This window comes from Notamacropus eugenii, chromosome 5 (genome assembly GCF_028372415.1).
Source record: "Notamacropus eugenii isolate mMacEug1 chromosome 5, mMacEug1.pri_v2, whole genome shotgun sequence".
NCBI lineage: Eukaryota > Metazoa > Chordata > Mammalia > Diprotodontia > Macropodidae > Notamacropus > Notamacropus eugenii.
The window spans coordinates 119,233,800-119,248,193 of record NC_092876.1 but is presented as its reverse complement, the minus strand read 5'-3'; the positions used below and the strand labels follow the sequence as shown (position 1 = coordinate 119,248,193).

Genomic DNA, 14,394 nt, shown 5'->3' with positions numbered 1-14,394 from the left:
GATACTTTCCCTTCATCATTTTGATACCAGATCTCCCAAAAGAAAAACTTTTTACAATCAAAACTCACTAGTGATTCTGCTTCTGAGATTTAAGAAACATTGACTCTATGGTAAGTTGAATAGCTGTTCCTTTCACCAATCAGCCTCATGACCGACCATGTGGTCCAAAAGATACATCACTAGGAAAAAGCAGGTTATACAGCTTTTGCCTGAACAGTCTTGATGAGGAAGGAAATCCATTAACCCTTGATGCAATCCATTACACTCTGAAACAGTTCCATTTGTGGGGAAGGTTTTCTTTACATTAAGCCCCCACCTACCTCTCTGCAATTTATGTCTACTGCTTCTATTTTTGCCCTCAGTGAATAAGCAGAAAAAAGTCTAATCCTTCTTCCAGGAATGATAACCCTTCAAATTTCTGAAGATTACTATCATATTCTCTACCCCGCTTCTAAGCCCCTCCTGAACCCCAAGGTTTTTTCTTCTCCACATTACACATTCCCAGTTCCACCAATCAATCCTTGCATTCCAAGGTCTCCTCTGCCCTCTTCCTGGTAAGTTTCTTCTAGACATGTTCAAAACTGCCTGTACTCCTTCTGAAATGAGCTGAGAGAACTGAACAGAATACTCCAGACATGGTTAGACCAGGACAGACTGCAGCATGATTACCATTTCCCTTGCCCTGGACACTATACAGGAAGCAGAAACAGTACTGAAAAAAATAAAGCTGAAAAAAAACCCCAGCAGGACTCTACAATGTATACACAGAAGAGATCTGAGTTGGAGGCTACACAATTCTGAGGGTGTTCATAGATTGATTCTCCAAGTATACCAATAGCAAGCAGTAAGATGGCAAAGTCATGAAAAAAAGATCTCAGACCTTATTACAAAATAAAGGCAATTGAAAGAACATCAATAACTAATTCATCTATAGAAAGTGTTGATGAGAACAAGCTATACTCTCTCATATGGGGAATCCTTAATGAGAACATTAAAAAGCAAAAGGCGGGTTTTTGCAAGTGATATTCCCATAGTATAGGACATATTTACCATCACACAATCGACTCAAAGGATACAGAGTACAAGATCTCGCTATGCTTTTTGCTTGTTGACTTTACAAAAGCATTAGATTTTATAGAGTAAAACACCATTTTAATCTTCTTCAGCAAAATGTCTCCCAAGCTAATGGTGACAGTGAGATGCATATTAAACACAAAAGTATCATTAAGAATGACTCAAGAACACATTTCTGTTACCTTAATGGGCCAAGCAGGCAAAGGCATTAAAAAGTCTGAACTGTATGGGTAATCCACCATTGCCAGATTCACCCAAGTTTCAGCTAGCCATGATTTCAACATGATTACATCAGTCTGGCTTCTTAATGGATTGCACAGGTGAAATGTTTCAGAAATCCACTGCAAACCTTCACCTGCAGGAAAAAAGAGAATCATTTATCATTTATTTCACTTGGTAACTACAAGTCAACAGAAATATTTGAAAAATAGCCATTTATTTCACAATACTTCATGTCAATTGCTGCCTCAGATAATAGAGAATTACAACCTCAGAGCTACAAAGGACCTCTGAGGTTCTGCGGAGTGTCCCAGAAGTCTTGGTTTGGTTTTATTCTCTAATAGCTTAATCCTAACCACTTCTCTTCTCTGTTTTGTATATTTGAGATTCATAAACTTGCCATTATCCTGAACTCCTCACTTTTCCTCTTCCAACATATCAAATAAGTTGCCAAATGTCATCATTTTTAATTCCTCAACATCTCTCCCATCTTTCCCCTTGTCTCTACTATTTTATCCTTCCTCACTTGCTCCATCAGCCTCCTGCATTGGTTTCAGTTGAATTTTTCCTCCCCTCTCTAGTCCATCCTACATTCATTCTACCAGTCATTTTCCCTAAGTGCAGTTCTGATCACACAATTCCCCTACTCCCAACTCCAGGGGCTTCCCATTGTCTCTAGAGCAAAATATAAACACTTCCATTTGACTTTTAAAGGCCTACACAACTTGGTTCCAACCTATCTTCCCAGTCTCACTGGACATTTCTCCCTCTCTGTAATTTTCTGATCCAGCCAAACTGGTGTTCTCTCTGCTCCTTGCATAAAGCCCTCCCATCTCTTTTCTCTGTGCCTTTGAACTAGCTCTCTGCCAGGCCTGGGACACACTCTCCCAGTCCCTAATTTATACCTCATAGATCATTATTCTTCCTTTAAGATGCAGCTCAGTCAACATTCTCTCCTTGAAATTTGGCGGGTTAACCCATTAACAGGCCTCAGTACCTTTTGTTAATTTCTCTTGAGGCACTGGGTCAAAAGGGTCTTGCCATCCAGCTCAGAAAGGTGTATATATACTCTGAGGTGAGGTTTTGTTTTGGGGCTTACTCACTGGAAGTATTTGTTTGGCCAGATGAGACTCTAGACAACCAGTAAGGAGCCTCTCCTCCCTCCTCCCCCTTTGAAGACTCAGATGTTGGTGCTTCTCTCTCTGGTAAGTATGTATGTGTGTGTGTGTGTGTGTGTGTATGTATATATGTATATGTATATGTATGTATGTATGGGTCAGACACTGGATTTGTCTTTTGATCTGTGATGTATGGTCAGACAGTTGGAAGCCCTGTCTGTTGGCTTTTATTTTTCTGTATTTTCCCTGAAGTTCAGGGTGCTAATTCTTTCCTCTGAACTAAGTGAATGATATCTTGATTAAAGTGATTGTTGACCTCCTTTTAGAAAAGCAGATGTAAGAACCTATACAGCAGGCCCTCCTGTGTATGCTGGGGTCCTTGTTGTCAGATTCCTTCAACCACTAGAACTCTCCCTCCCAAAATACACTGTATTTAACTATTTTGTACACATTTGTATATGTTAACATTATTTTTATGTTGTATGGATATGTGTGTAAAACATACAATATGAGCTTGTCTCCCTCATTAGAATGTAAATTCATTCTAAATTCTGACCTTGAGTACACTACACCCCCAGTTCTTTCTCCAACAATGCTCAAGCACATGGGAGCAAAGCTACAATTCTGATTAATGTCACTACACATTCCTGCTACCTAAGCAGCTATTTTCAGTGCACCTATTATTCATTTATTCACATTTATGTTAGTGTACATAAAATACCTACCATGAGCTCCAAGGAGCTAACTTTACTCATTGATGAATAACTGTTCAAACATTTTTCACTATCCTCAAAGCACCAATGACACCCCTTCCTCCATCACTGTCTTCCTACTTTAGAGGAGAAGGTGGGAACAAGAGCACATAGTCCCTGCTATGCACCAGAGATTGTGCTAAGCACTTTACAAATATTATCTCATTTGATCTTCACAGCAACCCTAGCAGGTGGGGTACATTTGAAGAAACTGAGGCAGATAGAGGTTAACTGAGTTGCCCAGGGTCACAGAGCTAGTAAGCATCTGAGGCCAGAATTGCGTTCAGGTCCTTCTGACTCCAGGCTTAGCCCTCTATCTACTGTGCTGCCCAGCTGCTTCAGATATGTGTGTGTGTGTTCGTCCTTCGTTGCCTGAAAAGACCATGCCATCAGAGAAATAATGATATGACTTGCACTTGACTTTGTTTTGAGTGAGGGAGGGCTATGCAGGTCACCAGCCTCACTTCCTCCAGAGCCATATGAATCCAGTGATCAGATATTCATCAGGATGACTGGAGATAACCCAGGATGAGGCAAGTGGGGCTAAGTGACTTGCCCAAGACACAGCTGGTGAGTGTCAAGGGTCTGAGGTGAGATTTGAACTCAGGTCCTCCTAACTCCTGCACTGGTGCTCTCTCCACTGTACCACCTAGCTGCCCTTCTTCAGATAAAGTCTATCAAGTATAAGCTCCTTAATCTTCCTTTCTTTCAACCCACCACCATGCAGTCCTCATTCCCAAAGAAAGTTTTTGCATGACATCTCTTCTCCCCTCACCTCCCTGTTGTCCATTTCCAATAGTAATACCTCTGTCCATTTCCCTGCTCTCATGACATTGTTATCTCATCCCCCAGTGATCTTGTACCATGAAGAATCCCTTCTTTCTGACATTTTCAATACGTTAGTCAGTGAGTCAATAAATAATAAGCATATCTCCTGTTTCCTTAATGTTTAATGTCATTGTGTTAAGCACTGAGGACACAAAAAGAGGTAAAAGACAGTCCCTGACCTCAAGGAGCTCACTAATGGACGAGATAACATGCAAATAAATACATACAAAGCAAGATATCTACAGGATAAATCAATCAAAGTGAGATTGTGATAAGACCTTAGCCTGAAAGGACCAGAGTCTCAGACTGCATTCTGGGCCATCTCCAGCCATCCTGATGAATATCAGGCCACTGGACCCAGATGACTCAGGAGGAGAAATGACATTGGTGACCTTGCACAGCCCGCCCTCACTCAAATCAAAGTCAACTGCAAGTCATGTCATCATCATGATGTCATGGTCCTCTTCAGAACGAAGGACAAACACACACACAATATACAGGATAAATACGAAAAAATTAAAAGAAGGAAGGCACTAAATTTGAAAATTAGAAGAAGGAATGATGAGGGATTAGGAAGCTTCCTTGAAGAAAGAAGGTGGGATTTTAGCTGGGATTTCAAGAAGCCAGAGAGTCAGTTGTTGCAGCAGAGGAGCATTCCAGGCATGAGGGACAGTCAGAGGGAATGGCCAGAGCCAAGAAATGGAGTATCTTGTTCACGGAACAGCCAGAAGGCCAATGTCACTGGATTGAAAGGTATGAGTCAGGGAGTAAGATGTAAGAAGACTGGTGGAGGAAGGAGCTGGGTTATAAAGGGCTCTGAATGCCAATCAGATCATTTTATATTTGCTCCTGGAGGCAACAGGAAGCCACTGGAGTTTACTGGGGTGACATGATCTCACTTGAGATTTTAGGAAAACCACTCTAGTGGTTGAGTAGAAGATGGACAAGAGTGGGGATAGACTTGAGGCAGGCAGATCTACCAGCAGGCTATTACAATAACTCTTCTCCACTGACTTTTTATCCTTCGGCCATATAAAGACACATTTATTTTCCCTATCATTAAAAAAAATAATCCTTCTCTCTATCCTGTTAAGCTACTGTCCCCTCTCACCTCCCTTTCACTAAAAAAAAAAAAGCAAAAAAAAACTTCTTAAAATCATCTATACTTAGCTACCTCTACCCGTCTTTGCTTCTCAAATCACTTTTTTAATCCCTTGTAATTATGTTCTAACATTTACCAGTCTCCAAAAATTACCCTAAGATCTCCAATGATCTAATTGCCAAATTTATTGGGGGTTTTTTGAGGGGGCTGGTTCTCATCCTTGACTTTTCTCTAGAATTTTCCCGACCACCACTTCCTTGAAATATACTCCTCCCCTAGATTCTGTGGCAATGTTTTGTTTTTCCTCCTACCCCTCTAACTTTTCTTGCTGCCTCCTTTCACTAATCTGTTTTTCTCTTCCTCCCCTTTCAAAGCTTCAATTGTTGGCTCTCTTTCCTCAACTACCTTTACATTCTTGCCCTGGACAACTTCACCAACTGCCAGAGCCTCCCTATCATCTCTATTAAATGATTCTCCTATCATATCCAGTACTCACATGAGCTCCAGATCCCTATTTCCAACTGCCCATTTGACATCTCTACTATAAGTACCTCAAATTCAAAAAAGTCAAACCATCTTCTTCCATACTAAGCTTGCTCTTCTTTCTTATCTTTGTTATAGGCATTACCATTCTAGTCACCTAAAGATAGATCAGTTACCTTTCTTCTCTCGCCTCTCCCTTGCCCCTACAATATATTCAATCAGTCATTAAGTATAATCAATTTAATTTCCAAATCTTTCGTGCATCTATCTTTTCCCTTTCATTCCCACTGCTTAATTCAGGCCCTCATTAGCTCTCACTTAAACTAATGCATTAACCTTCTAATCAATATTCTTGACTCCAGTTAGTCCTTGTTCCAATACATTCTATGCACTTCCGCCAAATTAATTTAAAGAAAAGCTATTAACATGTCATCCTCATGATGCAGACTCCCTATCATCTGCAGAATGAAGTCCAACCTCCTTTGCATGATATTCTAGGTCCTACATACTCCAGCCCCAACTTGGAAGTCACATTGCCTCGTATCTACCTTCACACATCCTATGTTGTGGCTGTTTTGAACACTCTGTTGTTCCCCAAACATGCCCTACAGTCTCCTACCTAAATGCCTTTCTTCATGTTACTCTACCTGGAATGTCTTCTGGTATCCCTAATTTTAAAAATTCTACTGTCATTCATGGACCAATTCAAATGTCACCTATTCCTTAGAGTTTTCTCCAAATCCCTCTCCTCTTCCCCCCTCTACTATTCATAATTTCCTCCTTCTGTGTATGTCTTGTGTACATCTTACCCCAGTGCCTCACTGTGAAATAAAGGTGACCCTAAGTTGTTGGAAACTACGCCAGGAGGGCATAACCAGTAGGTCAGTCTAGAAAGGTTCCAAACACAAGTGCAATACCAGGCCTCAAGTCTGTTTCCAAGGTCCAGCTTAGCACTGTTTTGAAAATGTCATCACCAGAAAGTAAGCCATTAGATAAAATTTTTTGGGCCACTGCAACTTATAGAGGCCATCTACTAAGGTAAGTAAAGAGATGGGAGATTGGGGAAGAGAGAGGAGGTGGAGAAAGAAAGGAAATTTTGATCTACATTGGTAATGAAAATACCCAAATTGTTGAAATCACACATTTGAAGTTTTGAGAAAAAGTATGACAACTCCCCTACTAAATTAAAAATCTTCTTGACAGCAGGAACTGGTTCTTGTTTATTGTTAAACCACAATATCTTAAATATAGAAAGAAATTAACAAAATCTGTTGAAATGAAATTGAACCTGCTTTATATGGGGTTCTTCGCCATAACTGTTAATCAGACAGCCATGTTTGATGTAAGCAGGGGATTCCAGGGAACTAGAAAAGTGTCCATTAAAGATCCAGTAATAAACAAATACCTGCAACATCATTCTATAATTCAAAATCTTTTTTTCAGACTAAACCCCAGATTCTTAATAAAAACCAGTGAAAACTGATTTGGGCACTTTTTAAAAAAACTTCTATTTGACATGGAAAATCAATTTCACCTACTTACCTTTGGATGCAAGCCTATCAATTGCTTTCCAGGAACTCTGGATGGTTTCTGAACACTGAGAACCACTTTTCTTGAAATCATTGGTTACAATTTCAAAAAATTTTCCACAAGAGACCAAATCTGTAAATTGCCAGATGGGAGCAGAGGCTGCAAGAGCTCTTAACAATTAAAGGAAAAAGAGGAAAAGTAGAAAAAAGGAAGAGGGAAAAAAAGAAAAAGATTAGCTAATTGAATTCTAACTTTAAAATGTTAGATGAGATTGTGCAGATGATGAAATAAGGAAAATTATTCACTGAAGGAATCTAAACTGAGATTTACAATTCAGATTAGAATGAACAATTCTAATATAAAATATATCTGCAGATTTACATTTAAAATCTTTGAGATGTAGTACTATTCAATGTACTTGTACTCACCCAATCACTACGTGAGGATATTTCATCCTGAACCAGGCAGCAAGCATCCCTCCATATGAGCCTCCTATAGCAATGACAGGACTATTTTTAGCATCCGGCATTGTTTTTTTCAGGTATTCAATTAAAATTGCAAAGTCAGCCAGAGCCTGCTCTGATGTCAGATAATTCAAGTGCTTGGAATCCTAAAGAAAAATTACAAACAGAACTATAAATGGCAAATAAAAATAAAATTTAATCTAAATAAGAAACAAAGGATCACTGAGAATTTTGTGCAATCAAGTCAGGGTAGTTGATCAATGCAATTAATATCCTTAATTAAACAATTGCTATTGCAAAAGCACTTTAGCGTAATGAAACAGCACAATGTACGTGATGCTCAGACTTAATATCTTTGTTACTGATGAAGCTTTAGTTACACATCACTGTTACTAAGTCTTAAAAAAAAGTTCTAGGATACCTTTATCCTGTGCAGCTTTGGTAGTGTTCAGAAAGGAAAAAAATGTACAAATGGCAAAAGCTGATTTATAAAAAAGTTGAGAGTGCCTTCATTACACAGAGCTTTCATTACACAAGTGGTCAAAACATACTCTTATTAGACTCTGACAAGTGAAAAAAATAAGATATTTGGATGATGAAGTCAAGAAGCCTTCCCCCCATCCCCCAAACTCTGGCACTTTCCCTCTGTCAATTAGCTCCAATTTATTTTGCGCATAGCTCATCTGTTCATAGTAATTTGCATCCCGTCTCCACTATTAGATGGTGAGCTCCCGGAGGACAGGAATTTTCTTTGCTTTTCTTTGTATCCCCCTTGCTTAGTACAGTGTCTGGCACACAGTAGGTGCTTAACAAAGTTTATTTACTGATTGAGGACTGAAACTGATTTAAGCTGGGAAAATAAATTTTACCAATAAGATTACAGATCACATTCATCATACCTAAAATCAAGTTTAAAATTTCACAAGGACTAAATACACTGAATTTTTCATAAAGATGAAGGAAGTTTCATCTAGAACACTCCAGAATATTAGACAAAAATAGTTGAACTTGTCAGTTAGTTTAATTAAGTAATTAAGTATCAAATAGCTACTGAGGAGTTGCCTCTCCCTTTGTGAGCTGGTTCCTCCTAGAACCCCCCCCCCATTTTAGTTAGGACACCTCAGTTCCTCTCCCCCACCGCCCTGACCATCCCCCAACCCCCAGCCTTCACTCTTTCTCAGGCTGCCCTGATGATTCTCCTCTGAGCTTTCTCTACTATGCCCAAACTGGATACCTTCAGTTCTCCCCATCTCCCTTTTCTCTGTTTTCTCCCATTAGAATGGAAGCCTGTAGAAAGTATAAAGGGTCCTTCTTTTCTGCTTGTGTTTTTCCAGTGCTTAGCACAAAGCAAAGCACTTAAATGCTTGTTGTCTCACCAAAGACTCTGTGCTAGGGCCCTAGGGATTACGGAGTGTAAACTATGACTAAGAGATTACTACAGCTTTCTAATCCTGCATCTGTAAAATAGCTCATCTTTAAAAAGACCAAAAGAAAGTTTCTAACAGACGGGGTAGATCCTCTATGGATCTCTACCAGAGAAAGTGAAAAAAAAAAAGTGAAGGGGACAAAAAGGGGTCAATTTGGTCAATTTGCAATCTACACCATGTTAGGAATACTCACATCAATGAGACTACAAATTCATTAAATATTGGTGTTATCACATTTCCTTCAAGAGCACAATCAGCAATATAATAGGCTCTTGAATAAATGTCTTAATGATAAGATATTACTCCTTATTAAGCTTTTTTTTATTCCTAAAGGTATTTCACCATACCACACATCCTTTAAAATGGTTGTGCAAAATAATGTTAGTAAAACCAAACCTATTATTTATTAAACCCTGCTTTACAGTACAGATCAATCGATCAACATGAGAAAGAGAACTTTTCATTTTCATAGGACCAACCATATCATCATGGAACAAGCTCAGGATCCTGGTCAATTTCTAAGGGCAGCTAAATTTCCTTAGTAATCACATAAAGGAGAGGATAACTCCAAATAGAGGGAGAGGCCAAGAAGACCTCTGGGGGAGGTACATGTAAGTACCTCCTGCAGAGCTTGAGTATCTGAGAGAGCAGGGAGATAAACTAGAATAAAGCTTCTTAACCTTTTTTGTGTCATGAACCCCTCTGGCAACCTGGTGAAGCCAATGGACCTTTTCTCAGAATTATGTTTTGAAATGCATAAAATAAAGCATATAGGATAATAAAGAAAGCCGATTAAGGTGAAATAGCTATCAAAATATTAATCAAGTTCATAGACCTCAGGTTAAGAACTCCTGCTTTAGAATCAGGAGAACACTGTACACAGTAACAGCCACAGCGTGTGATGACTAACTTTGACAGACTTAGCTCTTCTCAGCAATGCAAGGATCTAAGATTGTCCAAAAGGCTAATGATGGAAAATGCTATCCACATCCAGAGAAACAACTAGGGCATCTGGATTACCAATCAAGGCATACTATTTGCTTTTCTTGGTTTTGTTGTTTCTTTCTCATGGTTCCTCCCATTCATTCTAATTCTTCTATACAACATGACTAATGTGAAAATGTGTTTAACAGTAACGTATATGTAGAGCCTATATCAGATTTGCATGCCCTCTTGGGAAGAGGGGAAGGGAGGGAGGTGGAGAAAATTTAAAACTTATGGGAGTGAATGTTGAAAACTAAAACTGAATAAACTAATTTTTAAAAAAAAGAACCCCTGCTTTATAACTTCATGATCATATATTTACCAATCTAAGGGACAATTTCATTCCCACCTTCTTGCTTGATTCCCATTATTGTATGGCGCTTCCTTCACAACTTTTATATTATCTTCCTTCTAGTTTTCATCTCATTCTCATCATTTCTCCAGGATATTTGTCCTTTGTGCCACCTTTCTGAATCAGGAGGTATATTCCTGACTTCAGTGTTGCCGATCCCTTTTAAACCACCTATCCATTCATTTAGTTCCCTTCTGTCTTCTCTTCTGAACTCCTTGTGGCCTGACTTTTGACCTCCAAATACTACTGTTCACCATTTCATGGAGAGATACAACTGATTAAAACATATTTCCTAATTCTTACAGAATGTTATACAACTTCCCTCATTTTGCTGAGAACACAAATTTTGTTACTACATGAATGATAGAGGAGGACCACCTCTTAATGACAACATACACAGCATTTTATAAAATCATGTAATTTTGGTAACAGAGCACATATTCTCTGAGTATATGATGCATAAAGCTTTTTTATCCAAAATGATCACATAGTTTCCTAAACTGTTTTTAAGGCCCATCAACTTCCTATCAATCAAATGGTTTTGTAAGTCAACAAATAATAGTGTGGATGTTATTTCGGATCAGTAAATGATGATTTTTTTGGTGTTATAATAGAAAGATGCCTCAACTAACTAATCTTCAGGGTATAAAGCTCTTTTTGCAAACTGAATGAAGCTAGCCTGGACCAGTGATGGGGAAGTCTGAACACAGAGTGGCCCTGTTGCTGAGGGTCAGGAATGCATCATTTGAGTTACAGCCAACTGAAGCCTCTGGATTGATGAGGGATTAATCCACCTCTTCTGGAAGGAAGACAGGAAGGAAATATCTTGCAACATAAGGAGTGGGGAAAAAGTCTCCCCCACCCCCCAAGCACTAGTTACTGGTAAACTGGGACAAGAAACCAGGTCTCCTGAGCTGCATTAAACAGTTTCTCCAAGTTAACAAACAGACTTACACTGAATGACAGGTTACCAAAGGGTAAGGACTCTCCATAGTAGCGATGCTCAGCAAACACCAGCATGGCTCTCAGCTCCTCGGCCACATCCCACATGAATCCCTAGAAACAGTTTATAAATACACAAGATCATAACTGGTTCTAAGAAAAATGCTAATGCATGTACGACAGATCTAAGAAGATCTACTTTGAAAATGTAATTCCTTAAGCACTCTGAGAAGTTGCTTGCTTTGTGCCTGTTCTACAAATGAACGAAACTTCTGTGCCTCACTTTTGATCACTAAATTCATATTATAATGTGACCACTTAAAATGACTACAACCTGCCAATTATCTTAACCTCTGATTTTAACCCACAACAGAATGATCAGTGTAAGTAAAAGATCCAGTCAAAAATATTACTAGTTGCTTCAGGGAATCACTGAGAATGCTGAAGATAACTAGCACTCTCATTATATTTATAAATCAAAGGTGGAGGGAGTATAGATATTAAGCTATATTTGAAGCATTATAGAAATCTTAATAAATGAGCATGAAGGATTTTAAGTCAGGAATGTAGGCCTATTAAATTGGAAAATTTTAAAATATTCACTTTGGGGATTCCAAATTAAAAGAGAAAAGGTAAATATAATTTATCCTTTAATACTTTCATGTGCCTTTCTGAAGTCTAAGACCCCTACCTTTTTTACTGAAAAAAACCATTAGAGTGGTTCAACCCATCTGGTTGAGTTTGACCCAATATCTACAAATGTATTCTATTATTACTTCAATGATCCCTTACCCTGTTGGCCATCTACCTAATTACAAGTATTCAACTACTAAACAATTCTTCCTTGATTAATTCTTTACCCACATACTTTCTCCTTGACCCATGGAGCCACATTCTCACCCTATTGTCCATTTAACCTATTAAGTGTGTGTATGCGTATGCTGTATACATACCCATGTGTGTATATACATGGGAATTAAGAACTGAAAGTGAACTCAGAAATCATCTAGTCCAACATTTTTGGGAAGAAAGTGAGGGCCAAGGAGGGAAAATGACTTGTCCAATGTCACAGAGAGAGTAAATAGTACAGAAGGGATATGTACACAGTTATAAATATGCACACACGTAGAAGTGTGTATGGAAGCACATCTATGCATTTTTCTACATTGGGGTACATAATACTGTCATATACTAATGCTTGTCTCTCATTAGAGGGAAGGAGGAAACTCAATCTATATCAACAGCTCAGAATAAGGGCAAGTTCATTTTTTTTTTTAAAACTATAGAACAAGGCATACTTTTTAAGATGTATCAGGTATTTTCTGCCTTTTCTCATTACCCCTTGAAAAGAAACCTTTATAAATAAGTTCAAACATTTCTATTCACTGTACATAAGAAAACCAGAGACAATGTTTTCTTCCTTCCAAAACCAAAAACAGAGTCAAGAAGGTTAGGAGTGATTGGCCACGTGAAAATAGTTGGTCCTACATAGGAATACCAGCACTTCAATATGCCTCTGATTGAATTAGAAACACAGTCAATTCCCAATTATTCATACTAATTGTAAGGCTTAGAAAGTTCAAAAAACATAATGTAATTAGCTTTTATAATGTGCTTTTGTACTTAACATTTGAATATGTGTGTATAGCATTCTGGGATTTGGGTCTAAAACAATAGTGATGACTTAGACTGAGGAGATCTGACTGAGGAGCTGGGAAAGCATCCAATTTCCCTGTGCAGGCCCCATGCAGAGAATAAATAAATAAATTGTATTCCCTTTCATGGCTGCCTCTTCCATTGCCTCATCATGACACAGAGATGACCCTGGGTTCTAGAATGTTATTATAGCAGAATGCAAGCTCTGGCAGATTCTTCCAAGCAAGAAAGGCTTCAAATATGGACTTGGCAAAAGACTGTCATCTTTTGGACCAGATGACCAGACTGGCTAAAATTCCATGCAATTCATCATCAGAAGCTTAGCCACTGGGGGCGGAAAACACAACAACTCACAAAAACCACCTTCTAAAAGTAGTAAGGAATTGCAATCCATATTGGTAAAAAGAATACTCATACTTCTAAAAAGTCACAGATCCTTAAAAGTATGTATTTGCCTGATCTGCCTTCCTTACAATAAAATAGGTAGTTAGGTTTGGGAAATAGAGTAAGTTTCTCTGTATTCAAAGAAGATGTAATTAAGACACTAAAAATATGATCCAAAGTCTAAACTGATTCACATTAGTTCTGGTAGACCCTTATGCCTCAGAAAAGTGGTTGTATTTCTTTAAAATGATGACTGTTAACCTAAATGAATCATTAATTGGTAAAATTTCAGGAGCCATGTAATGGAGGGGGAAAGGATGTTGGAAATGATCTGAGGACAGGACACCACAAAATAAACAAATCAGTCCAGTCTAAGAGTGTATACTGTCCCAGCTTTTTATAGGTCATTCTTCTTTTCACTGTGCTCTAACCAACAATATTCTCTAAAACATTAAAGTTTTTTTCACATGGAAATAATGTCCTTCTTACCTAATAAAGAGTAAATGCTTGTGGAAGTACTTGGAAAACTATAAAGCACTTTACAAATGGAAGGTAGTGTCACAGTTCACAACTGCTCCTTGGCAGTAGCAGAGGGTTTCAGTATCACAGAGGTGGAGTGCGGTAAGGCAAAGCACACCCTTACAATGTACAATCATCTGTCAGAGGGATGCCTGAAATCCAGGGCTGGTTGTACTGTCAAGTGCAATCAATAAGGCTGAAAACAAAATTTACCAGCCTTAAACTAAAATATGACCCGTTCTCAATGTCAGAAGTCTAGTCCATATGTGTATATGTATGTGCATACATACATACATGGGGCAGGTAGGTATCGCAGTTGATAGAGTACCAGGTCTGGAGTCAAAGAATACTTCCTGAGTTCAAATGAGGCTTCAGATACTTACTAGCTGTGTGAACCTGAGCAAGTCACTTAACCCTGTTTGCCTCAGTTTTCTCATCTGTAAAACACGCTGGAGAAGAAAATGGCAAACTACCAGAGTATCTTTGCCAAGAAAACTTCAAATGGGGTCACAAAGAATCGTACACAACTAAAATGACTGAACAACAAGCTATATGTGTGT

The 14,394-nt window shown here is 38.6% G+C and overlaps 1 protein-coding gene across 2 annotated transcripts in view; it reads right to left on the bottom strand.

Moving 5' to 3' along the window:
* Positions 1-14,394, bottom strand: part of PRCP (prolylcarboxypeptidase) — a 74,500-nt gene that overhangs the window by 23,226 nt on the left and 36,880 nt on the right. For both annotated transcript variants that reach the window (XM_072610716.1, XM_072610715.1), the window contains exons 3-6: positions 11,288-11,389; positions 7,535-7,716; positions 7,119-7,276; positions 1,257-1,429 (exon numbers count right to left, since the gene is read on the bottom strand). In XM_072610716.1, coding sequence (XP_072466817.1) covers positions 1,257-1,429; positions 7,119-7,276; positions 7,535-7,716; positions 11,288-11,389 — 615 coding nt within the window. The remainder of the gene's footprint in view (positions 1-1,256; positions 1,430-7,118; positions 7,277-7,534; positions 7,717-11,287; positions 11,390-14,394) is intronic.